General features: G+C 38.4%; 1 protein-coding gene across 2 annotated transcripts in view; it reads left to right on the top strand.

Annotated features, from left to right (window-relative positions):
• The window catches only part of CDK19 (cyclin dependent kinase 19), a 133057-nt gene that overhangs the window by 75053 nt on the left and 30172 nt on the right, over nt 1–27832 (top strand). For both annotated transcript variants that reach the window (XM_055809932.1, XM_055809931.1), the window contains 2 exons: nt 18451–18508; nt 19923–20054. In XM_055809932.1, coding sequence (XP_055665907.1) covers nt 18451–18508; nt 19923–20054 — 190 coding nt within the window. The remainder of the gene's footprint in view (nt 1–18450; nt 18509–19922; nt 20055–27832) is intronic.

The following is a 27832-nucleotide window of genomic DNA, read 5'->3' as shown; positions in this document are numbered from 1 at the left end:
ATGAAAATTGTTTTTGTGGCTCTTAAACTTTATGATTAGCTGTTTTCCAGCTCAGCTGAAACTAAGTCTCTTAAAAGGGATGTTAAAGTTGTTTCTATTTCTTGAAATTCAGGATGTGAATTCCAGTTGCAACCCTAAAACTGATTGCTTATCAAGTAAATATTAATTTGAATTCTTGATAGTTAAAACCAAGAACTGTAGACCTATTTAGGTTTTGGGTAACGTGTGTGCTTGAAATTCTGGATGTCTGGATAGTATAATAATCTTGCAGTAGCCTCTACCTAATTTTACTGTCAGCAAATACGTATGCTATGGCTGGCTGACTCCTGTTGTTTGCTAGGATGCAGGATTTACTTAGAAACCTATTTCTCTGTGAGTGTCTCTGTGCTCTGGTGGGGAGCTGCTGTTCTTCTTTGGTGCCAGCTTCTGTAGTAGGTTGGGAAGGGCTTGCAGTAGCAGTGAACCTTTCAGAGGACCTAAAAGCCATCTTTTTCTATGCAACATAAAAACACCAGAGTGTATATTGCAAGTGGTGTGTTTAAGTTTGAAAAAATGTTAATTAAGTGGTTTTCTAGTTATCTTATTTTCAAGCTATTTCTCCTCCTACAGTGTGGAAATTTTGATGCTTATTTTATCCCTGTCTATAGGGTTATATATACCTTATAACCTGTAGTTTACTGAAATGCTGTTCCCCACGGTTCTGCTCACTTAGGACTTCTCTTTTTGCTTCATCGGAAAAATTAACTAGATGCTTATCTCTCGCTTTCTGTGGGGTTGTGTACATGGGAACACTCAGGAAAGTCTGTACGAACTGTTGAAATAGATTAGCTAAATTGTGTTAAACTTCTTCGTGGTTATTCTGGGTGATCTGAAAACAGTTGTCCTCAATTCAGCTGTGCCAGTGCGATGAGGTGGTGCTGTCTCAGATCGCCCTGCCCTCTGCCACACTGGAGGTGATGCTGGGTACCATGCAGCCAGTGATGCGGGTGTGCTTCTCCGCTGTGGCTGTCCCAGCTTGCAGTCCCAGTGCTAACTTTTGCCCTCAACAAAGGTATATTTATTCCTGCCGAGATGCTGAAGTGGGCTGGAGGGCCATGGCAGAGGAGCTCGTTCTCTGGAACAGTCTGCTGTCTGGGTGATTATCTCCAGTGGAGAGGCAGCGTGGACTGCTAGAGGCAGTAACGTTTGAAACTGTACAGCTGTTTTTCTTGGTACACACAACTTGGAACCCTTCTTCAGTATTTAGGTAGTTTTAATTTAATTTAGTTGAAAAACTTAAACTGAAGTGGAGGGTATGGCTTCATGAACAAGTTACAGCAAGGCAGTCTAGGGTGTGGATTTACTGTGCATTAGTTGCTCTGTAGTAACTGCTCACCTGCATGTTTTTATCCTGCAGAAAATACATAGTCCTTTGATATCTCACTCCTTAATGAGAATGAGATAAAATTGCCTAATGTACCATCATTAAAACTGGACAGCTGCTACGTTAATATGCAAGTGCCTTACATTGTTCCTGAGGATGATTTCATTAAGATGCTGGTAACTACAATGTTGATAGAATAATGACTATATGGTTTGTGGGTTTTTTCCCAACTGGTACCCATAAGTTGAGCTTGTAGAACAGTTCAACTTTTTGGGTACAGTCCTCCTACAGTTCATGTCTAGTTTAGCCTTTAGTATGCAAGAACCACTTCAGTCTTGCAAAAACTTGTGTTGAGAATTGGGGTGGGGTGGGTGGAGTGTAAAGTATCCCTTTTCATCTTGGTAATATCAGATTTCAAGTTGTTAAATGAGTTGATGGCTTTTGGATTTTTAATAGCAGGGACATTACAGCCATTAAATCTATATTAAAGCTATTATTGCCTCTAATAAAGCTCCCCTAGACTTTCATCCTGGTTCTAAGTTTGTAATGTGACTATTTTCAAAAAGAATGTTCCAAGAGAATTTCAACTGATGAGCATGGCATATACAAAACATGGGACAGAGTAACTGGGAGTAGGAATGCTCTTATAGTATGTTCTGAAGGCTAGGGGTTTTCTCAAAGGCATTTCGTTGCACAGTAGGCTTTTCAAAAGTCATAATCTGGCTTTGAGGAACAGGAGTTGAGCTCCTAGTTTATGTATGGGGTTTGAAAATAGAAAAAAAAAATTCCCACAGGGAGTGTATTTGCATTTTAAGCACTTGATGTTTTGTGAGACTGTCCAAGGACTTACTGGTAACAGCAACAGTGAGGTAAATCATAAACTTTGAGCACTAAAAACACAGATATTTTTCCTAGTAAATTGGGGCACATTTGCTGCCGCAAGGACAGTCATGTCTGTCTTTGAAAGTGTAATATGTGTTTGGAGTAGTTTAAAAAAATAAAAGAAAATTAGGACAGCTTGACCTGCCACACTTTAACATGCTCATGTTTTTGGCATAAATCACAGAATGTTTCTCAGGATTTGGCGGTGTCTCACAGCAGTCACTGCATGTCTATGCAGGTTGTTTTTCATTTTTTAAAAAGGGCATAATTGTTGAATGGAAAAATATTATAATTAGTTCTGAACTATTTCAGATTTTGTTTTCGGCACGTAGAGCCTTCTTCACAACTCTTCTTCTCTGTTTTCTTTGTTGACGCAAATCTTTCATTTGCTTCCAACTTCCTGCTCCTCTACCCACATTCCTGTATCTGTTGATCTGCCTTTTGCCACCTCTTTAACATTACTCATATAACCTTGACTCAGCTTTGACTTTCCTGAAATACTCCTCTTTCTTCATCTTCACAACCTTAATTATTGCACCTACTTTTGGCCTTCACAACTTTGAGCTCTGCAGTGGTTGGTACAGGTAGAACACTGTTTCATACCTTGACCAACATGGGGGAAATGCTCACGCAGTCCAGGTGGGGTGACCCTCCTTTATTTTAGGTTCTTGTTAAAAGTACCATACTCATTTGAAAACTTCATAGACTCATTAAAACCCAAGGGTCTCTAGACTGAAGTTGGTAATGGTCCCTACTGTGGTGGCTCTGCCTCAGAAAAAAATGTTGAGACCAGCTTTCTTAAGGCTTTTACCTCCCAAAACAACTTTTCTGTGTTTCCCCACTCAAAATTATATGTACCCCAAACCTTCTTTCCCTATGCCTTCTAGCTTTTAACCTGCATTAGTAACTTCAAGAATGAGTAGTGCTATCATGGGCACGTATGTTTAAGCTGCTACAGCCTATAGTTCTGAGGTTGCTTTTTTTAGTTTTTATCTAATTCTTGTAAAGCATTTGGAGATTACAGGGAAAATCCTTCGCAAAATAAAAAAGGGGGTTTATCCATTTGAGGTTTGGCAGGCCTTTTTTTTTTTTTAATGGCATATAACTTTTTGTCTTCACACTTTAAAAACAAGAAAACAACCAACAAAAAAATAAACTTTCCAGAAATGTTTGGGCTGTTTATGTTATTGGAAGTGTATGTATTACTGACTATGGGTTTTTTGAGGTTTCAAGTTGATCCTGTATCACAATTAATTAACTTACTGTTATTTTGGACAGCAAGTTTGTAAATTGTGTCTGAAAATCTTCAACCACAGACTTCAGTCCAGAGTCGGTCTCTCAATCAAACTGGCGATTGATTGAAAAACCTTTTTATACTTGGTACTGAAAACTGGCTGCAGATGTTCCAAATCAATAACTAATTAGTTCTTCCACATGGTATTAGATACAGTACAGCAATTTCAATTCAGTGTGTAAGCAGGGCCTTGATGCTTACTACAGAACTATTATTAAAGTGTTGCAAATAACTCCAGAGACACAAACAAGTTAATAAATAAATAAATAATTGATAACATGTTAGGTTAAATTTTTCTAAGATGACTTAACGATTTTTTGGTTTTGTGCTGCATATTTCATTTGGAAAAAGCCTAACCTTCAAAAGTGGTTAAAGAACAGACTCCCACACCTTGTCTTATGTTGGCTACTTAAAACATTTAAGCACCACCTGTCTGTATCCTGCTGAGAACTGCTTTTTGGTTTGCATTCATGAAGACAAGTAATACTAATACCTAATGTATTTATTCATGAAGACATCTGTTAACATAATTGTCTTTTGATGCATTTTTATTAGGTAGTAAAATAAAACTGAAGATACTAGCAATATACTACAGAAATGAACTTTTAGAATCTGAAATACCATGTTGTAGCAGTACATTACATGGAATATTGTAAAGTAAACATATTTATAATGTACTTATTTTCCTTCCACAATTCTTGTGTATATTACTCTGGCCTGGTTGCCTTCATTGCTTGTTCCAACATTTTTTTTTCTTTTGTTTACATTCACAAATCAAGACAGTTTTAGGACAGAAGGTTCACATTTTACTAGCTACTGTGCAGCTTTTAATAAACTGTAGTAATTTCTATGAACACTTCAACTCACTATATCAAATATGCTCAATACAAACACTCTTCTTTACCTTGCCTGAATTATTTTAAATTGGGCGGCTGGAAAGCTACTATAGATATTAGGGAAGCCTTAATGGAATAATCATGAGTGTGACAAAATGTTGTTGCCTTAATCTTATGTTGACTTGTAAACACAGTAAGAAAAAAAGGCAGACTGATAAACTCATAGTTAATCTAGGGAGATTTCCTTGAGGAACCTCTTCATCTGAGACTTGTAGTTCAGCATATAAGAATGTTTTCTGGGTGGAGACAACTTTATTGTGGGTGTAAGTGGCAATATGAACTCAAAACCCTTTAGGTACTCAACCTGCCTGTGGGCATGCTTTTACCAGTGGTATCCTGCGGTAAATAAGAGATATCTTTATCCTTTCATGAAAAGGAGCAAGTTGCTTAGCGCTTACTGTAAGATGCCACATGATAAGAGTGTGCCCGTGGCAGTTACCTGCATGTCAGCAGGGTGCTGACAACTCACACTTTCATTTAGCCTGATTAATTTGTTTATCTAGCTGCACAAACTTCTAAGGCTATTCCAAATGTGTTCTTCTGCGTGTGAAAATGCCTGTAGAAAATACTGACTGTAACCATGACTGTGTAACAGATGTATATATAAACGATTTTTAAAGTGGGATCTCATACCTCGTTTATGCTGTTGAGAAGTACTAAGCCTGCTGCATTTGGTTATTCAAGCAAATGTCTGAGGGGTCCAGGCATTTTCCACAAGCACCAAAGTGCCATGTGAACTCTTTGTGGGCAGGATTTTTAGCTTCAAGGATAGGATGCCTGAACTCCTGTGAAATATTTACCCTATTCATAGATGGAAAAGAGGGGAGCAGTGTCACAGCTCTAAAGGAATGGCGTTGTGGAGTTAGAAATCTTCCTTAGTGGTGTCCAGCACACTTTCCCTTGGTATCTGCAGAAGCTTTATTTTGAAATTTTGGAGGTATTGGTTTGAAATGAATGACTGCAGAGTTTCTGCAGAAAGACAGACTCTTCTGTGTAAGGAAGTGATATTTTCTGAGTGAGAACCTGGAAATGTAGAAGCAGTTATGGGTAGGGAAAATATACTTCTTGTGTACAGGGTGGCACTGTACGTAACAGCACTTAAAACCTTTGCTTCCAGCTTGTCTCAGACTGTAACTGTTGATACTAAAACACAAATTACAAATACCGTTCTACAAACTGAAACTGTTTCATGTTAAAAAAAAAAATAAAAATAAAGAAAAAATCAGTATTTATCGGTCTGTATAAATACTATGGTGTCTGAGAGGAAAATATTTTTCTTTTCCAAGACAAGAAAACTATTTTGGACTATACTTACAGCAGCTAAGTAACTAGGATAAATGCTTGAGACTCTTAAAAGATAATTTGTGGTCTCCATTAACTTTTTAATTGGCATATTAAATCTTAACTTTAAATAGTTTCTCTTTTCTGGAACCAAATTCAGGCTTTCAATCTCTGTGTTCTGAGCCAATTTTCCCCCTGTTACTCATACACCTTTCCTAGCCTCCACCAGCTATGCCTGTGGCTGCAGATGCTTTCCTTGGTCTCTGTCCCTTGCTCCTACCAGCTCGGTTGTTTTACAGGTCGGTCTTTGCTTGAAAGAACCTCTCTGATTACCGTTCTGCAAGTTCTTTCCCTCCCTGACACCAAACCCAAGCAGCAGTTGCTGTTTCTTCCCGAAGCACCACGTGCTGCTCCCTGTTCGCTCCTGTGCCCTGTTGCTGTACTTGGCCTCTCTCATGCTTGAGCTTTCCAAAGCTGGAGCTGTTTGTTCAACATTTTACCCGTTGTGCTCTTTGTGTTCATGAAGGGTTGCATAAATAATGAAATGCTTGAATTCGGTTGTTGTATAGGCAGTGTTCACTCATGTTTGGAATAGCAGTATTCTGCAACTTTCAGTTGTTTATGGTTGTTAACAAAATTACAGTCGGGATTGAAATGGTTTATGCTTGTTCCTGTCTGCCTGTTAAAAAAATCATTTAGATTGGTGGAAAACCTGCTTAAGCACATATGACCTGTAATATATCTGAAGAATTGTCTTAATGAGAAGGTTTCAAAATGTTTTGAGATGCTGGTAATTCTGAATTAGTGTTGATTTAAGCATTAGGTCTTCAATTCTTCTGTCGCATCCAGACTGTGTAGACCTTTATTGTTAGACTGGGCTTATACTGCAGTAAGGATTGGAGATGATACTGCAGAAGGAATACCATAAAAATTTGAATGCCAGCTGAACATTAGGCTTTTTTCCATAGCATTTACTGATAAAATGAGCAGAAAGGGAATGCAGTATTCTAGATTTTACAGAGGGTGCATACATTAAAAATACTTTATATTGAGAAACATTGTTAAGTCATCATTAACGTAAACATTTGCAGATGTGCTACTTAGTAGCTTTTAATCTCATTTGGATGTGTGAGTATCTAAAACTGGCAGGTAATGAATAAATCTCTTTCAGGTGACAGAAAACAGGTAGAAAGATTATGAGTATCTGTAAACATATCCTTTGTTACCTCTGCCTAACTTTTTTTTCCTACATGAAAATAGCCTAAAAAGACTTAGGCTCATCATATTGTGTTAGTCTTTTACTAACTGCAATATTGAAGTTTGGTACTGAATGCTGGGATGGCAGAGTATCCGTAAATGTTTTGTTGTGTCTCCTGTTAGGTTCACTGCCTCATCAAGTCTCATTAGTGCCTTTTAATCCAAAGGAACCATTGCAGCCTGGGCCACCGCGGAGCACCTTGAGCAGAGGAGTGGGCTGTTGGTGCAGGGGCAGAGCACGCCAGCCCCCCGGCAGCCCTGTGCTAGTGGCACGGCTGTGGAGCCGCGGGCTGCGCGGTGCAGAGCTGCTCTTAAGCTGGTGTGGCGATTCTGCTCTCCTATAAACTCTGCTTAATGTTGTGAAACAATTACTCTTCTGAAGAACAGTGGAAATAAAATCAAGCGTGTGTAACCATAGTTGTAGCATGCCTTAGGCAGACTGCATTTACTGGTTACTTTAAAGACTCCGTAGCTGCTTGTTCAGATGGAGACAATTTCAGACAACCTCCATGGGGAAGCTAGGAGAATCAATTTTCTGCAACTTTGTTACCAGACTGGGTCTGAAATACAGCTCTTGCTAAAGAATCTGGCCATTGGTGCTCAGCTGCTTAAAAATGAGAGCCCAAATGAGCCTGAGGATCCCCTAAATGTCAGGAAACTGAGAAATGAGGGAATAGCTTCAGTGTGAACTGACTGAGAGATGGGGAGAGATTTAATTTTGGGCCTGGGATGAACAGAGTGATGGTGATAAACTAGGGAAAGAGCATCTATTAGGGTGTATTTTAAGGGGTATGTTTTGCTCAACTTTGCAATGAACCTGTCAGCTGAGCGGTGGTACTTTGTCCATCTGCTTGCTTTGCAGTCCATAGTTGTGTTGTTGCACTGCAAGCCACGAGAGGTTGTGCTGCCTCAACTGATACATTAGTAGGTTGTCTAGAACATCGTCATTGGATGGTGAGTCTGAGACCTTACGGTCCAGCAGACTGTTAAATCCCAATTAGTATTGCTGTAGGCATCAAGGCTTGTATTAGAGGGATAAAATTTCTTCCTGGAGCCTGAAAACTGATCTGCTGGACAAACCATGATGAGAAAGGGGCATATAACTTAGCCCTGCAAATAGTGGAAACTGAGAGCTTGCTTCAAGAAGGTACTCTGAAAAAGGCTATAGAAAGACTGGCATTATGTTGTAAATCACTGATCTAAGCTATTTCCACACAAAGGAGAAGTTGGTGCTCTAATATAACAGGCATTTAAATTGATCATGTGGGCAAGGGTGAGAATTTTTAGTCTTTAGACTTAGCGTGAAAGAAACAAGGGAGAAGAGATGGAATTTCACCTTTTTTTCCTTGAGCATAGAAAAACAGCCTGTATGAAAAGTGGATAAAAAAAAAAGTAGCTTGATGCTACAAAATAATGTATGTGATAGTCTAACCAGTTCTTGTCAGTTTATACGAATTATTAGACATAAACCTTTGGATGTTGAAATTCTATAAAATTTAATGTATGCATTGCTTTTCTAAATCCTGCCAAAATTTTACACCCTAAAATAATAACAAAAGAAATGTATTCAGTAGTTCTAGGTCCCTTCAGCTGTATTCCTGTGTCCATGTGCAGACAAAACAGACTCCCAAGACCCACTCAGCGTGGAATTAACCTCTCTAAGTAACCATGCTGCTACTTTCTTATTCTTTTCTTCCTTTGAAATTTCCATTAAAGGACATTTAATAGTTCAAGCTAATTCACTCAATCTAAGCTATCCAACAGAAGCTGGTTTGTAATGAAAATGGGTTACGTTTATACCTATGTGTTTGGTACTGTATTGTTTATTGCAGTCAGAAAAGCTTTGTTAATTCTTTGACTCCACCACACTCTCGGGGGAAGGGAAGTATTGGAGTTTTACTGCCAGATACTTTGTGAAAGGCAGTTAACAAAATGTTTTATGACAGTGTCAGGAGTCTCACTTTCAGTCATTTGTCTTTTGATTGGGTAGAGGCTTCATCCTTCTGTCTTAATAACCCTACTAAACTGAGGGGAGCAGTCAGAATATTGGATAAAAAAAATACCAGGATTTGGCAATGGTGGAATTTAGTGCTGCAGCTGAAATTACAGATACAGCAATTATGGTATCTGATCTTCATGCTGCTGTGACAGAAACAAAGTAATGCAAGCAAGCACAGAGTTCCAGTAGCAGGAACAGATGAGAAACACATATAATCTCATTTCCTCCTCCTCTCAAATTCTCGTCGTAAACTTAGTACAGTTGTAGGCTTTCTGATGTTAGCGTTCTGTCAGACTTACCGTTTTTCAGCTTTTGCCTTTAAAAAGGTGAGGAAAGTAGCAGTGTTTGTAATGTTTCACATGTGCAAATATCTTCTCTATTCATTTGCCTTTGGGTACTTACTCTGAATAAAGATCATGTGTGAAGAATATCTAATAAGGACTTCATGGCAGAGATGTGTAGACTTGGCTTGACTGCAGTATCTTGGGGCATTCAGGATGTCTCTTGAAGCCCCAACAGAGAAAGAGGTTGACTGTGCTTTTAATGGAATGAAAATTATTCCTCTGTTTTTCCTCTTTGTAATATATTAAAAGGCAGAACATTCTTCCAAATTATTTCTGAGGTGAGTCTTTCTTCTGTTCCCATGCATGATGGACCTGCACATCTGTACTGCCCAGAAATGGGGTAGTGGAGGCTGAGCAGTCTGTCTTGTCCCATGCTATGCTTGATGATCCCAAAGAGCCCAGACAAGGTCTAAAGACAAGGCCCTAGATGATTGCTGAGTAGCTTCATGGGAATTTTGCTGGACTGTGTACTGTGATGTGTTGAAAATCCCAGGGACAATGTGAATTCAGTGTATTATTTAAACATTTCCTTTATGATATTTTGTTTTTCATTCATAATTTATGATCATATTTTTCTCTTTGTTTCCATCTTCCCCCTTCTTTGTCCTTCTCAAGGTTGCATGTAACATTTTGAGTTCAAGTATGCTATTCCAGCACTAGCAACAGCAGAATGCTTTGGATAATGTTGCATAGCAACATAAAATTTAATTTGTGTCAAATGTTTTGGCGTGATGTGATTTTTTTTTTTTCTTTTTTTTTTCATTCTTTTCTTTTTCACTTGAACTGCATTGTCACTGATGGGGGTGAAACCACTGGTACACTAGTGCATTGTGAAGATTGTAACAAAAGCAACGCCCAACATCCAGAGTTGCCTGGAGTTTTTATTTTTGTTGTGCAGTAATTTAATGCTCTATCAGCTGTAAGGAACCTGAAAGAAATGGCTTGTGAAAGGAAGATTGTTTCATTTCTGAAGTTTCATGTAGCCCAGAATTATACTCTCCTCTTGTGATTACTGTTATGTCATATTCCCCTTGTTTGCAGTCCATTTTCCAGTGATATAACTGCAACGGTATTATCCATTGATTAACTAGGGAATAGAGTTTGGTGAGTAGTCTTTTCCTGTTTCAACAACAATCAAACACCACTAATTTATAAATTAAATATATTTTTTAGCAATTGCCTAAGAAACCATTGTTTCAAATTGTTTTTGAAGCAGAGCATTCTTATAAGAAATACGGGGGGGTTGGCCATTTCTGGGGAGTGCCTGGATAGGACTGAGGGGAGTGAATTTAAAGAACTAATGTCAGTTGAGGTGTGTGTTTAATTACCTCTCAAGAGAACATCCAACCTATGAAAAATTAAGTGAAACAGAGAAATGAATACCCTACCTGGCCACTGATTTAATTATCGTTAAGGGTGGCTCTATATGAGAGTAACTGAAGGTGTAGCAGCTTGAATAGCATGTACTGGATAGTTTGTCTGTATGTGATTGCATGTGATTTGGTTAAAATGAAGAGGGGCAGGGGAAGGTCATCTTTTCCTCATGGTAAAATACATTTGTAGTGTGTGTTGTAGAGTCTGGACTTCCAGGCTGACACTGTCATCTCAAATACATGTTTCCAATAATAAACATACAGCGATGTTACTGGTCAGCCTGAGGTACAAGGGGGGTATAACAGGGCGATGGAGATAGCTTTGCGTGTGTTGGCTTTACTGCCACGGCACTCAGCAGCGTGCAGTGTTTTCAGAGTGGACTCTTAATTACCTAATGGGGGCTGTAGAGGAGATGAAGCAGTCTTAAGAGCTATTCAGAGGAAGGAGGGTTTACAGACATGTTTCACCAAGAGACATTTTGACTAGGTAATGGGAAGCAATTTTTTTGTCAGACAGCACCCACCAGAAGGGCTCAGAAACCTCTCCATCCTTGGAAAAATGCAGCTCCCTTGGTTATGGCAGTCAGCAACCTGATGCAGCTTCAAAGTTGGCTTTAACTTTGGAGTTGGCTCTGTTTTGAGCAGGGTTGGCATCAGGTGACCTCCAGAGGTCCAGTCCAGCCCAAAGCATTGTATGATTTTGATTGATCCTCCAGATAAGTATCCAGATTTATGGGCTGGTGTACATCAATCTGTAATAAAGCCTATGTAGTCACGTCTTTGCTGTTGTTGTAGGCTAGATAACCTTAAATTTATTTCAGGGACTTTTTTCTTTCCTTTTTTTTCTTTAAATATGTGCAGATCTATGGTTGCATTATGGGCATTGTCTTAGTATTTCTGCTTTCATTTTCTTTCTGCGCAGGGAAAAGTTTTTTAAGAATATATAAACATTAAAATATTTCTTCGATGGCTAGCTTCAGTATGAAAACAGTACGTTTCCCCTCTCAACACATAACGGATACAGGCAAGGAATGTTTTTAACCAAAATCTTTATCTAAGGCATTCCAAAGAAATATTTCTGATACCTCCTGGACAGTTTGTTCCTATTTCTAGCTAGTAACATATTTTACCGTTTATCTCGGAGCTTGAGGTAAATTCTGCACTTCTAGTTGCTATTAGAACTTCTGATATCTGGAATTAATGGCTATTTTGACCCTATCAGTTCAGCAGCTATGAAATACAGAAGTCCCTGACGTAACTGGGCATCATGGTTTGTGATTGGTTTCCATTTCTCAGAATTATGCAAAAGGGTTTTTTTCCTTTCCAATTGTGGCACATGCTTCCATGTCTTTATCAGTTCTGTATACATTTCATTTAAAAATTATTTTTATAAGAAGCAAGAGTGGAGCTAGAAATAATTGTTACCATATCTATATTACCACCATATTGATAAATAGGTTTATATCTATTCAGTTAGATTCCTGTGTGCTATGAATACATTTTCAATGTTTTTGTTTTCACAAATTTTCCTCCAATGCTAATCAAGTACATTTTTAAAACTTTTTAAAGATAAGTCTGGTGACAGCTGTGAAATTTTATGTGTACACACTTGTTTGTATTTTAATTTTTTATTGCATAGTAACTTTTGGACTTTTTTTTTTTAATGGAGCTATAAAAGCCCTCTGTGCTACTCTTTGCTTCCTGTGTTGTCATATATTTACTTAATGTGTTTGCCTCTGATTTTTCCCCTTCTTCTTAGATTTAAATGAGTTTTTAGTTCAGTTGAATGATCTACTCTTTCAAAGCATTTTGCATTCCTTGTGATTTTACTAGCTTTTTAGATTATGTGCTGTAGTGATCATTATATTTGGCCTCGCTCAATTTGATAATATCTGTAGAAACATCATTGATCTAAATGAAATGATGGAATACCTTGATGGGATTTGTTAATGATGTTGCTTTGCAATGTCAGTCATTTCAAGAGAGCAGAGAAACACTGGAAGAAAAATGTATGGATTACAAATCTAGGCAAAAAATATAATGAAATAGGGTGGGTTTTTTTGTAAAGTTAAGGGTAATAGCTGACAAAAACCAAGTTGAAAGTGATACTTTGTCATCAGAGCAGTGATTCTAATATGAGTTAGTAGCCTGTAAGGCTTGTAAAGGGAAGCAGATGGAAGATATTTTACTCTATATGGTGTACTTTTGTCTAGTGCTTCAGTATCAGAAAAATGTTGACCAAACAATTTTCTAAAAAAGGAGAGGAAAGTGGCGATAACAATTTTTTCTATATGTATTTCAATATATGGAAGTAATTCAAATAGAAGTGATAATGGGTTTTAGGTTTGCAGTGCATAATAAAATCTTTTAAGAAATTTCTTTTTTAAAATGCTGCATTAATTAGATGAGTTGTTATCAAAAGCGCTAGTACTGGTGTGCCGGTGTGTTGACCTGAAGGCAATGTCTGGGTTTGAACAGCATTGGCTTAAGTCAGGGAAGTACCTACATTTCCTTGCAGATGAGAACAAAAGCTTTGTTTGCAATATTTCTGTGGGCAGTCTGCAGCTCCCTCTTAATCTTGAACTTAAAGGCTCAGTGGTCTTCTGAGTAGTGCCTGCAGTGTGGGATGCTGTCATCTCACTTAGGACCGTTGTCATTTGTGGAGCAGCATGCTAAAAGCTAAGATGAAATACAACTGCGGTTGTTTTGGCTTTTGAAATGAAAGTGAATCTGTGTAGCAACATTTTGCTGTTTACAATTATTTTTTTTTTAAATAATTGAGACCTGAAAAGACCTCGTCACAAGCCAGTTTCTCCCCAAATTGTGGGGAGAGCTTTTATCTGGAAGACATGCAATCTCTTTTACAATAGAAGCCTATCATTTCAGATTATTCTTTGTCCAGTGACACATTCCAAAAGGGAAACACATATTTTGTGGATATAAACAATGAAGAATGGTGTATGGAAAGTGGTATGTCCCCATGGACCTTTTCTCACAGGACTGTAATGCTGCACCACATCTCTTAAGAGTTGTCACTGCTATACTTTACAACTGAAATATTGCTGTCTATTGTTAAGTTGTTGTTCCTGTTTTGACCTGTTATGCTTTCAGGACCACAGATGGTTTCTTTTCCTTTAACCTTTCTTCTAATCTATTTATTTATTTAGTATTTGTATAGGAAGCATATTGATTAAGATACATGGATGTCCATATGAGTCCCATTCGTGACCCTTCTATTATTTATGAAAACATACCTTTTAGCCCAACGTCTTTTCTCTCCCACCCAGATCTGTTAATTGCTTTATTCCCACTCTCCTGCTGATGTAGAAAAATAAATACTATGTATTTATGTATATTTATGGCTATTTATATATGGATACAAATATATGGGTATTTAATATATTAAAATTCATGCTTATTACTTGCAAAGAGCCAATTAATTTATCATCATCTGCATCCCTGTTTGCAGGTATTTCACATTTTTTTCTCCAGTTGTTTGTTGCTGTTGACCCTGCTCTTGCTGCAAATGTTCTTTAGACAGTCAAACCTCAACTGCATTTCTCAGCAGGGATTTGTCAGTTCGTTTTTATAGCTGATTTTAAATGTGAGGCTCCTAACTCTTACTGTTTCTGTTGTTTCTATAGCAACTAGATAGGTGGAGACACAGCAGCATCGCTTTGCTTCCCAGCTGGTGTTTTGTGTTCTCAGCAAGGGGAGAGTTTGAGGAAAATGGAGGGGATATTAATTGGGATGTAACTGGTTCAGAAGTATAGTCCTTGTTAAGTTACCTCAGCTTTTACTAAAGAGTTATTTAATGATTTTAAGCAGGGCTTCTCAAACTTTCTTGAGTAAAATTCTGTTATCTGGGAAAAAGATGTGATTTACTCTAAGTATGTGTCAGGTTTTGGTTTCTTAGCTGCTTGGGCGTTCATGTTTTCTTCCGCCTAAACACAGTTTTCTTCGTCACGTGGATAGCAGTAGGATTTGTTTCGAGAACTAGACTGGTGCTTATAACTTACATGTAGCCTGAACATATGGAGGTATGGTGCTTTTTAATTTCTCCACTTCCCACTTTTTAATCTGATGTTTGCAGCTGTCCAGTGGCTGTATTATACTAGACTGTAGTGCCACAGCAGACTGAAGTGACCATCTCTGAGTAAAATGTTTTGATACTTAAATTGCTATATACCCACAGATTAGACTAACACATTCTTCCTTCTCTAAGAAGCGGAAGTTGTTTGCATTCCCTTCAGCAGTCCTCTCTCCTACCTCATGATGGAAACATTCATTACCTACTTTCCTGAGGATCTCTGATGCCCAGTTAATTCCTCTGAAATAACACAAAGCCTTTCCTCCATACCTGAGCCCCTGAATTCTGCTACTCTGCCTTGGTGCTGTTTGTTTAGCCGAGCACCCTTGTTCCGTGAGGGGTGGGTTGCTCTCAGCATGGCTTGTGTATCGTGAAGACTCTAGGGAGGCGAGGAGTTTTACTTTACGGTGTTTAAGCCATATTTATATAAAACTACTGCAAAGCACATGACCTATGTTTTAAGCTCCTCTGAGGCTGTTTATTTTCATTAAATAAAAATTCATGGGGACAGGAGCTGGATATAGTTTGTCTCATCTCAGAAAGATGTGTCCTCTCAGGTTAGTGTTACTCTTTGACTGGTTCAGCATACATACAGTTGAAAATGCTTTCCTAACCAGAACAGCTCTAATTAGCATAAGGAACTTGGAAAATTCTTACCTTTTTATTAGCTGATAGCCAAGTGGTTAATTTGCTCATGTGGGAAATAAGAAGTTCAGATGTGTTCTCCTTCTGACTTAAGGCACTGGTTTGAACCAAGACTTCTCACCTCAAGAAGCTGCCACGACACAAACTGTTACTGAGACAGTGGTCTACAAATCAGTGGGGCTCCTGCAGACATCAGGGTGCCATCCATGAAATGCCTGTCATCTCCACATTGGTGGTGGTGCCTCAGGAGAAGCACTTGCTCTTTTGGAAATAAGACTACATTTTCAATTGTTTCCCACTTTATTTCTTCTCTGCTTTCCTTCTCCCTCCCTCCTGTGACTCCTACCTGAGAGAGAGAGAGAGATTTACAAGAGCTAATGAACATGAAATCTGGTAAGTTTATAAATTGGCATGCTTTGCTTCTCTGCTGGCTGCCTAAGCAGGGTTCTGATCCTCAGCGGATTACATATTGACACAGATTTAAATGTTAAATGGAACAACATCTCTTCAAAATGTTCTGGCTTAAAAATCCATAAAGGGACAAGCCCCTTGCTTTCATAGAATCTTACCTAGTGTATCCCCTGTATGTACAGGGCCACTGAGTTGCATAGGCCTTTGGGGTGTCTTTCTGAGGCTGAGGGAGCTGGGACCATTCATCCTCAAGAAAGCTCTGGCAGGATCATACCAATGTGTATACATACCTCATAAGTGGGAGTAAAGAAAACTGAGCCAGGCTCCTCTCAGTGCTGTAGAAGCAGTGGGCATAAATTAAATGTACAAAGAAACCTTTTTTTACTGTGAGAGCAGTCAAACACTGGAAGAGGTTTCGCAGAAAGGATGTGGAGTCTGCATCCCTGGAGATGCTGAAAACCCAATTGGACTCAGGCCTGAGCAACCTGCTGTAGCTGACCCTGCTTTGAGCAGGGGGGGTGGATTTGATCTCCAGAGGTCTTTTCTAACCTGAACTATTCTATGAATATTGTGGTTTATGTCAGCAGATAAAATAGTCCTTTTTCTATGAAGAAATTGTTGCTTGAAGAACCTTATATTATTACAGATAAAATATGACTCTTAGGAGATGTTTTGAAAATCTTCTTGTATCTGCTTAGATTTTAAATTTAATCTTAATACATCTGCTGGTGTTACACAGTTTATTTCTTACAGCATAATTCTTCTGTAGAAAAAAATAACCTAAAAATGTAGTTACTGCACTGATTTCTATCAGCTCTCTTCACTTGACAAATAAATGCATTTTATAGTACCTAAAATCCAATTCTGAATATAAAGGTCTGTTGAAGTATTTTGGTTCGTACTCAACTGTCAATCAAGGTTGCTAGGTAGGAGCTTGGGGAAGAATTCCAACCAGGAAACTGGAATATTTCTGTCTTGGTTGGGACAATTTTAGCTATGTGATATCTAGCAGAGGTAAAATGTAGTGTGAACTTGCATGCTTTCCTTGCTCTCTGGTTTCTGAATATGCAGAAAGAGATTGTTCTCCAGAATATTCAGTTCAGTCCAGAGTAATATGCAAATGTAAAAGCAGAGTTTGACCCGTTTCCTTGAGGTGTTGATTTAATTATCACTGAGTATTAGCTAAAAGCAAGCATCATCTTTATCTTTCCTAGATTTGCTGGTGAGTGTTTACTCAAGAACAATTAAAATAGCTATTGTGTTCTCCAAGAAGGGAGTGCATATTCCATCTTGGAGGGCTCCAGAAATATGTTGGGAAATGAGAAGTCAGGGATGGTGTTTGAGAATTATCCTGAGATTATAAAAAGAGGAGTAAAAGCGGCAATGGCATCTGGAAAGAGAGACTGTGGCTGGAGCCAAGGAAGAAGCAGTGTCTGGTACTGTGGGTGAGGTGGGAAAGGAGAACAGCTTCCTGGGGGGAAGAAGAAAGAATAGATGAAGTAGTGCTTTTGGGGGGGTTGGTTTGCTTTTTCAAAAAAGCTAAGAATTTGCATTTTCGAGACACATTAGTAACCCTAGTTTGAGTGTCTCATTTCAGGTAAACAGCGGCAAGTGTTAGGAACTGAGAAATTGAGATACTGGTGTTGGCTTTCTGGACGGCTCTTTCAGATTCTTGAACAAAGCCTGCTTAAGCAGACCTCTTCAGGCATTATTAGGGATTTTAAATATAATTAATGTTTGGATGAACCTTCCAAAAATCCTGCTTTGAAACTTTGTTATGCATCTCTTAATTGAAATCACTTAATGTTTTCAGTCTTGTTTACTTTTTTACAACTGTTAACACAATAGGGAAAAAGTTTCCAAGGAGTGACTATTGATGTCTCAGGGAACCTAGATCCTAATTGCAAAACAATTGCTGTGATGTCACATGCAGATTTTTATATGGTGTTCACAAGCAGCTGGTTGTGAACAACTGCAGATTGCATAAAATGCCTATAAAGGTTTTGTTCTACTTGTAAAGCTGCTGTCTACGCTGTCAAAAGCTTGTGGATGTAGCAGTCTGAGTGAATTCTCATAGCATGAAATCAACTTACTTTTTGGAAAAAAATGCTTTTGCTAATGTGATTTTTATCATTCATACATTAAAACCAAGGCACAGCTCTAAAAACATAGTTATGTATGATGAGAACAGAAGCAACTCTCATCCATGCATTTGAATACCAAGTTTTGGCATAATTTTCGGTAAGTTATACTAGTAAATGGTAGTTCTTGCCAGATTATTGATATGTAGCATAAACATTAGCCTGCTGTAAAATTTTCCTGTAGAAGAAAATCTCACCAATGAACATGATCATTCTGGTAAAAATGGAAACGCAAATTTAATTGAAGATTATGTTGCTTATTGTGAAATGTCAAAGTACTATTTTTCTAATTGTGAAATTGGTATTTAAGGATAAAAACTAAATGGCAGTGAAACGTAAAGGTATGGTAATTTTAGACTTCTAAGGGTATTTATAGAAATGTTTTCATTATAAAATAAAGGTACATAATTTTATTATTCTTGAAGATAATCATCAAAGGTTGTTCAGCTAAAGATTCTGCTTTTTGTTTTCCAGAAACCAGCAAACATTCTGGTAATGGGTGAAGGTCCTGAAAGAGGAAGAGTCAAAATAGGTAAACATCTTGAGAAAATTTCATTCCACAGCTAAGGAATTACTTAAAAAATTGTATCTTTGTTGTAAGATAGAAACAAATTTCATTATTCTTTTGAGTGTATGTATGCAGAACATCTAGTTCGATTTTAAATCTCATTCACTGAGCTTAAAAGTATAAGAAATTCCAGACGGTAGATATTTATAAAGCTTGCTGAGGATATTTAGTGAGATAAAAGCATCTGTAAGAACCTAGTAAGAACATAGAACAGTGTCCACAGTTCTTTTGACTTCCACTATCATGATTTAATGTAACATTGTTACTTATAAATTGTATTTGTTCTTAATTATTTTCATATAAATAACATCAATGCATATGTTTGTAGAAGTCAAAAGGTTTGCTGTGCAAAAGGGTATTATTCAGCATCAAGGTGAGAAATACATCTAACTGTGATAGTCTTTATCCAAAATCTGATTACCTGTGCAGATCGTAAGCCTTAGTCATGTGGATATAATTTTTTTTAATAAAGCATGTGGCAATCATCAAGAAAGAAGTAATACACTGGTACCTCTTTGCTATTCATCAACTTTTGTTCTACTTGCTAATGTTCAGCTAATTTTGATTCATTTGCTTGTATTGGTATGGGTAACTGCAAGAAAATTATACTTGGCATTTCACAACTTTGGAAGCAGAAAGATTTAGGTGAATTTGTGTAAAAGATGACATTTCAGACTTGGTTTAAAATGTGTGGGTTTGGGTATACACCCAAATTTTGTGCTTTCCCATCTAGCATTTCTTAATGTTACTTACCAGGTTGTTTCTAGTGAGAATTTTTGAGTTCTGTAAAATGAATGCTTACATTTAAAATACACCTCTGTAACAGTGTACACTCACTGGTTTCATTAATTCCTAGTTAAAAACTTCTTCCTGATTCTGGAGTTCATTCCTCCAAATCAAGTAGGAAGCATACCCTGAAAAATAGTGCAAAGCAATCTACACTGCAGTTGTTTTGGTTTTGCTCTTTGGGTAAATACATAGCAGTCACAAGGGCTCACAGTTTTGTAAACATACGCAAAAATAAGAGAGAAAATGTACATTAGAGACCTTAAACCATTGACTTCAGTTAACCAAGTTTCTGTTACAGTTCTATTTAAATAAACAGACATCCGTTATGTAAAGTTTTATAATACTATGATGAAAACATGTAAAGTCAAACATCAAACTTCATAGTCTTATGAATGAAGTAAATAGAATTTAGCCTATAGATAAATTTGGCCCTATATTGTTACAAATAACTTGTTGCTTTCTTAGAAACCTTGATTTCTAAGTTTTAACATTTTTGAGCTTTTGTTGTAATTGCTTTTTGGCAATACTGTTAAATTCTGATTTGTATTAAGGTTCTAAATGTTCTTTTCTTCTTCCCCTTCTCCCCCAGCTGATATGGGTTTTGCAAGATTGTTCAACTCACCTTTGAAGCCATTGGCAGACTTGGATCCAGTTGTGGTGACGTTCTGGTATAGAGCTCCAGAGCTGTTGCTTGGAGCCAGACATTATACAAAGGCCATTGGTAAGTTCCTACATAAGAAACAGGTTTACCTTTAAGTTTTGTAAATGAGGGTAGCCTTGCAATAGATACGATAATCAACTGACCAGCTAGGGTTTTTTTCCCTGAAGTAGCAGTAGGTGGAGTGTGGTCCAATCCATGAAAGACTAATTCAGATTGAAGCTTTGAGGACAGTACTTTTATTTTTTTTTTTGTATGAGTTAAAGTTAATGTTAGACATTTTAAATATGGGTTTGTTTTGTTCTTAAAACAAAAATATTCTTTGCATCAATTTATATGGTTTTTTGATACGGGCTCAGTAATCTTGTAATCTTGTAAACCTTCAAAAGGGAAAAAGCTATGGCTGTTAAAGTGGCATTCTTTGAGGGTGCTTCATGTCCAGATGCCTGTATCAAGCATGTGGCTTGATAAGGAGAAGGGCAGTCTCCTGCGCTGTGTGCAATCTGTAGATTGATCACTCCTGACAACTTATGAAGCTCCATGTTCAGGAAATGCTGGTGGCCAGGCTCTTGTCTTCCTTCCCCCTTAGTAAGTTCCATAAGCGCAATTAGCCTTGGCTCCTAGCTGTTCACAGGGTAACAACGCTGAGATGCACAGGAGAGATCCTGTCTGCCTGATTAGGTTATATATTGAAGAGAACTGCAAAGGAAATGGTGTCCCTCTGCTAACAGAGTTAAACCATTCTTATGTTTACAGAAGTAGCTTGCTTGGCAGTTGCAGGCATTTTCCTGTTACAGAAGTTTTTGGAGATGCTATTTAGGCCTTTAGAGAATTACAAAACACCGTGTTATACTAGCATGTCAGTTGGGTTCATGTTCTGTTGGGTGGACCAACACTTTGAATTGTCTCACACTCTAGCTCAGGGGTCCTCAAAACATTTTAACCAGGGGGCTGGCGGGGATGCAGTGGCAGGCAGTCATCTGCGGCTGCTTGGTTTCCCCCCAAACCCCGGCGGGGAGGGGGTGTCTGTAAATACCGGGGGGCCAGATGGAGGACCCTGGGGGACCGTATCTGGCCCACGGGCTGTAGTTTGAGGACCTCTGCTCTAGCTTTTTGAAATAACTCCTGTTTATGAAACATATACAGCAAGAGGTTTGAAAAATTTATGAACTGTCAGCTGACTTCTTTGATGTGGACTTGCACTTCACAGTTCTGTATTGCTTTCCTCTCCCATTTGGAATCCTCCAGTGCAGGAAGACCAGAGTTGGGCAAAATGCTGCTTGGTTTTTTGATCTTGCCTTGAATGTGCAGGAGCTGTTAACAAGGGCAAAAAGACTTCTGCATAGCTCTAGTGAGGATATATATGTTCAGTCTTTCCGGCAGGTAACTTGCATTTCTATCCTTGGACAAAGTTTGTCAACATCAAAAAGCCAAAAAGTTGGGGTTTATGTGCCAGTGTTCCTATTCATCTGCTGAAATGGAAAAACATAACTCTTCAGATGTCAGTGTCTACATTAGCAAGTAGTGTGACACAATAGAACTGTATCTGTAAAGCACAAAGGTACTGAGTAGCTAGCATCCACATTATCAGTGTTTTGGAGAAAGGGGAGTACTTTGGGCGTACTCTGACCTGGTCCAGTGGACTACTGCTCAGGAGTGGCTGGTGCACACCTTTTGGTTCAATTTCATCCCAAAATAATTTCTAAGCGCACTTTTAATTGTTATAGGTGTGAACAATCATTCATTTCAAAAGCAAACTCCTGGTCCAAAGTAAAATACTAATTGATGATAGATTCAACTGGGTTGAAAGGGACCTTAGGAGGCCTCTTATCCATCTGCCTGTTCAAAGCATGGTCCACTCTGAATTCAGACGGGATATGCTGAGGGATGCGTCCGGCCAGGTCTTTGGAAACCTCTAAGAACAAAGATTCCATATCCTCTCTGGATGACCTGCTCCAGTGCTAAGTCATCCTCATAGTGAAGAATTTTTTCCTTATACCCAGTCAGAAATTCTTGTTTCAGTTTATACTTTTAATCTATCATTCTCCTGTCACATACCACTGTAAAGAGTCTGGCTCCATCATCTTTTGTCACCTCTCTGTAGTACTGGGAGTGCTGCTTATAGATTCCTCTTCAATCTGAACAAGCATATGTGCCTCAGACAGCTCTCCCAGAGCAGGTTCTCCAGCCTCTGGCCATCTTGGGGGCTCTTGAATGAACTTACTCCAGGTTGTCAAAGTCTGTCTTGTATTTAGGTCCCCAAAGTGGCCCAAATGTGGTCCAACAGGTGCTGAGTAAAGGGGAGTAATCACTTTTTTTTCAGTCTACGGGCTGTGCTGCTGTTGATAGAACCAATACATCCTGTTGATACTGTTAGTAGTCATCACTACCAGGGTATGCTGGTGGCTTGCGTTTCCCCTGATGTCCACCAAACCCCCATCTGTTTCTGCAGAGACGTTCTCCAGCTAGTCAGTACCCCACCTGAACTACTGCAGGAGGTTAGTTCATCATGGGTGCCGGACTTCATATTTGTCCTCACTGAATTTCATGGGTTTCCTGTGGCCTGTTCCTTCTGCCTGTCTAGTTCCCTCTGAATGGCAGCTCTACAGTTTCCCCAGCTTTCCCTCATCCACAGCTTGGCAGGGGCATGTTCCATCTCCTTCTCCTTGGCATTGGTAAAGATACCGGAAAGGTCTCATAGGCCTCTGTGGTGCTTGACTTGTACTCAGCTTCCAGTTACCACCGTCCTCGGACCCTGATGATCCAGCCAGTTTTTCCTGAAACCTGAGGCCTGTATTCTGCCGCTTGCCTTCACTACTCCACCTCTTCATGGTTGTTACAGCCAAGGCTGCCATTGATTATCATATCCCCAGCCAGATCTTCCTTCTTCCTGAGTAGCAGATCTGAGATGACACATGTAGTATCTGCATGAAGAAATTTACCCCAGTGTCCTCCAGAAATCTTTGCAAGGTCCCTGAGGCAACCCCGTTTGTGTCCTGTTTGTGCTCTGGGGTGCTACAGAGCCTGTTCGCCTCCTGCCACAGCTCCTTTTGCTGGTGGCTCGCTGTTTGGGGTACTGTCTCCCACTGTGAGCCAGTGTCACCCTGCAGATTGAGTCCTGTGTGGCAGTCCCTCCCTGTGGAGCTCTCTTTGTTGAGGCCTCTGATTTCTCAGGGTGTCCTCTCCGGTGGGTGCTGGGGATGGAGTTTTGTCGTGCCCCCTGCATCGCTGTGGCACAGTCCCACACTGTCTGAAGGAGACTCTTAGAGCCTGCTTTGCAGATCTGTCACCGTGTAAGCCGGGCTGCTGACTCCTACAGTCTCTGCCTGCTGTAGCCTGTAGTGGGTGAAAAGAGTTACTGGAAGTGTTTCAAGAACATACCAAGAGGATCACCTTAAACGCCTGTAAATTAAATGCTTAGACTGCCCTGACTGTGTTGATTTTGTGAAACACTGATGTGAATGGACCAGCTGAGTGACCTGCATGTGTGGTACTGGGAAGTTACCTTACGTGACAGTTACCTGTTTTTGATAGATAGCATATTGTTTGCAGATGTAGGTGAGTGATAATATACCGTTATCTCAGGATATCTTTTTGAAGAGTGAATTAGTATAATGCTGTTGTTTTTCTTAATTATGTCATAAATTACTTGGTTCTTGCCCTGAGGGATCTGTAGTCTATACTAAAACACAGACAAGGAGTCCCTGTGAAACTTCAGAGGATGATGCTACTTCAGAGAGATCTGGTTTTGCTTGCAGTTTATTATTTCTGAGGCTTTTATTTCTCATATCAGACACTTACCAGTGAATCCCCAGGAGGGGCATGAATGGGTCATGTAGTAAGTACCTGGTGTGCAGGGTGAGTGCTGAGGGCACTCAAAACAGTTTAAGCAACAAAGTAAAAGATATGGAAATGAAAACAAAGAAAGTTGCAAGGTGAGATTTGTAGGCTGACTAAAGGATTAAAGCAGCATGTGACTGAAGGGAAGATAAAAGAATAAAGGTACATGGAGGTGATCTATGTGCAGCTTTAAGGCAAAGGGAAGAAGTGGGTAACAGAATGACAGCAGTGATGTTCATGCAATTTATGAGTCCAGACTTGTGTTTTGCTTCTAGCATTATGTGCACTTAAAAAAAGGCAATCTTAATGAGCGAAGCACGCTAGTGAGACTTTAACTTGAATGCTAATGTTTTTGGCAAAGGATGCAACTCTTAAAACTCTCTTGGATCTCTGTGCAAGAAATATAATTTTAACATCTCTTAATATCACATAATTCTCAGGAGCCCTAACATATCACTTTTATTAATAAAACTCTTAAATTATATAAGATTTTCATTTAACTGCTCTTCAGTTGGAAATAATAATTTAGAAAGGTGAATATAGCAATTGTATATATTGCAATATATGCATATAATTGCATATAGCAATTTATGAAAAAGGAAATGACAGGTTATTTGTTGTAACTGCTTATTTTCCGTAGTTATTTTCTTATGCCTTTTATGTGATATATAATTTTGTGTAATTAGTAAATAGCAATAAAATCAAGCTAAAAGCATGTCATGCCAGCTTTAGTCTATTTGTTTCCAATTTTTTCATTGTGAGAGAGATTTTTGTTTGAATTTACTAGGAATGCATTGTCATCAGTTCTCCACTGCAACATGCTGAATATTGTCCAATAATTGCTACATAATTCAAATGTTTGCTTAGGTTTTTACTGGCTTAGTCTTGACTTTAAGTATTTTTTTCTGTATTCAGTATTTCATACTCTCTTCCTTATCTTATCTTCACATACAAGTTTAGTTATTAGCTATGTATTCATAATATTCTGGGCACTGTCTAGTATAGTGTCCAATTTGGTTTTGCTCTTGCAGTGAAGCCTTTAGGTATGCTTGCTTAAGTGGAAATAATTCTCATACATGATCAAAGAGTTAAATTAGGATTTTACTTTTGTATCATTCAGGATTTTTGTCTGTGTTTTCTGGACCTGGTTTTAGTTACAGTTGGTGGGATTAAGTTTGGGGAAAAATTGGACTAAATACAGTCTGTTTAGAAAGAACTATGTATTACACAAAGGAATATATAAGCATATTTTATTATTTTAGAGGTGGTTTTTCAGTGACATTTCCCCCTTTCGTTTAATTTGTCCCTTCATACTAATGAAATTTTCTACATTTCATGTATTTGCTTGCAGAACAAGTATATACAAGTTCATCATGTATATAACATCATGTTTTAAGGAAATAAAAGAGTCAGAAAAACACTGTTGCTGCAAAACAGAAACAGCTTTTGCTTTCTGCATGTTAAAATAATAGTAAAAAGCTCATGTTAGGGTTTCCCAAATATTATTGGGAAATAATATTTAGTTTCTTTAACTGTGAACATTTATAATCTAAGCCCTACTTGTTAATAAAGTTTTCTATACAATCTGCTACCATAGTTACAAGCAACTAACTTACCAGATGAATACACGTTGGGAAGATGGTGTTGTAGAAGCCAAAGGCCACTCTCTATTCTGTTACTACAATATAAACCTGTACTAAATTCATTGTAGCCTGTGGAAGTTGGTCTGCATTTCCAGTACCATAATTTAAAAACAGAATCTGTTTCCCTGTGTTCATCAGATCCTAAATACTCTAGCAAAGAATTAAAACATACAACTAAAAGTATCCTGAACAAGCTTCAGGTGAAACCAAGTAACTGCAAAAATGTGAAGTGCTTGCAATCATGGAAATGTTAATAAAATTACTGAGTTTGTAGAGTTACTGAACAACAGAAAATGCTGTTTTCTAACAGCAACCTAAAGACCCAACTATCTGACAGGTAGTTTAGGTTGTTTTTCTAACAACCTGAAGAAACAAGGTTGAAGTAAGTGGCAAGGTACAGTGCTGCTTGCATTTATGGGCAAAGCCTCCTGCACTGTAATTTTAAGGAAAGTAAAGGAAATGACTGCTGTAAAATGAAGGAAAAGGTAAGCAGGCCTTCAGCTTGAAAGGAGACATTAATTAGATATTTTTTTTTTTTCCACTCTGGGAACATCAAAATAGAAAAGAATATTCTAGTAAGTAAGTTGTAGGAACTCTTTTTCATCATAGTTTTTTAAGAAAACATGGCAGTCTGCTATGATTCATTCTGGGGCATCTTTTAGCGTAGTATCAAGAAAATAGTATGATTAAGGCATTTTTATCAAGTTGCAGCTTGTATAGTTAGCAGTGCTATCAAATAAGAACATGTTATCTTACCTCTCTCTACCACTTGCCTTAATTAAAGAAATATTATATTAGATAAGTACTATCAGATGGCTTATAGTATTTTAGAGGATTTGGATTTTGTTGGCAAGAGAGTTCTGCAGAATGATCATTCAACCACCAGGCTAAAACACTGTCCTGCACTGCAAAAGGATGCGATTATTTATTGTGGAAAAATAAATCCGAGAACCTGAGGAATTGCTATTGCTTAGTTACCTTTCCTCACTTGTCTAGATTATAGTCAGCGAATGTCAGAAATGGCCATGTGGCAACTGCATTTACCAGCACGAACAAGTTTTAGGTACAGAGAAACTGTAATTCAAAGCTTGGGCAGTGCACTGTCTCCTCATTCTATTTCCAGACTAGCATGTGGTTGTGGAAGCTGAAAACGTGTGAAAGGTATAAGCAGATATTAAAATGCCTTTGAAAGCAAATGTCACAGGAAAATACTAGGTGTATCAGAGGAAATTAATTTATAATGAATGCTGGGATCCATCAGAGTTCCAACAACTCCATTGGACTTCAGGCATGAAAAAAAGAGAGGGGGAAATATCTGGGGTGTATTAGGTAGGATTTAGGATGGAAATATGTGCATATGTGTTCCATATTGCCTCTGCAGCAAGTCCCACACGTTCCGAGTGCATCAGATGTCATTACTGTGCGCGCACAGATTGTTGGCACACTGGCTGCGCTGTGGGGCCTCTGGAAATCTTGGACCGATGCCTAAAGCTCTTCTTGTCTCTTGTTCTGGGAGTGCTGGGGGGAAGGAGGCAAAAAATAAGACCTATCTGGAAGATATGGTAAACCAGAAATTACAAATGGGGCCAGCCAGAAGACTGAAAAGTCTTCAGCAAAAATGCACAGAGGAGGTTCCCACCTGTGGTTTGTGGAGCCATGGGAGTATGGGGACAGCTTTTAAACATCCATGCGAGAGAATTAGGAGGAGCAAATCTATAGTCAGTCAGCTTCTGTTTGCTGCTCAGGGATCCACATTCCTGTTTGTGAGAGGTTATGATTTGGGAGGAAGGGAGTGCGGAAAAATTAGAAGAGAAATGTAGAGGAGTTTGAAAAATACTCATTTATGTGCTCTGAAAAGAAAAACTCAGGCTACACCAGGAAAGGAGCCTTGTTCGTGCCCTGGGCAATGTTATATGACATGGGAAGTAATTGGATTCAGATGATATTTTGTGGTAAACTTGTTTTGGCATGTGGTAAACTTTATGTTGATTATCACAGTTGTTCTCATGCTTTTTCTGAGAGGCAAAATACTTTAATACCAAAGATTAGTTGTTGCTCTCTTATCTAGTTATTGCAGGTGCTGCATGATTTACTGCTGTTTTTCCTATTGCTTGACAGTGATCTCTAAAATACTATACAAGTGGTGGGTGGTTTATATATTTTAAAAAAAAAAAAAGGCATTTGCTACAGTCCACAATCTTGTATAACTACAGTCAGCTAGGAATTATAAAGTTATAGAAAGGAGTATTAAGTCACTTAAATAGAACATTTTAAAGCTACATTAGTAAGTATTTTGGGAAGTTTGAGATGCTAACAGCAGCTCGAGGCCTATTGTCTGCAGGATTGTTACATGCTGAC

The sequence above is a fragment of the Falco peregrinus genome, chromosome 7 (assembly GCF_023634155.1).
Source record: "Falco peregrinus isolate bFalPer1 chromosome 7, bFalPer1.pri, whole genome shotgun sequence".
Classification (NCBI taxonomy): domain Eukaryota; kingdom Metazoa; phylum Chordata; class Aves; order Falconiformes; family Falconidae; genus Falco; species Falco peregrinus.
Note: the sequence above shows the minus strand (reverse complement) of the source record. Positions and strands in the feature narration are given on the sequence as shown.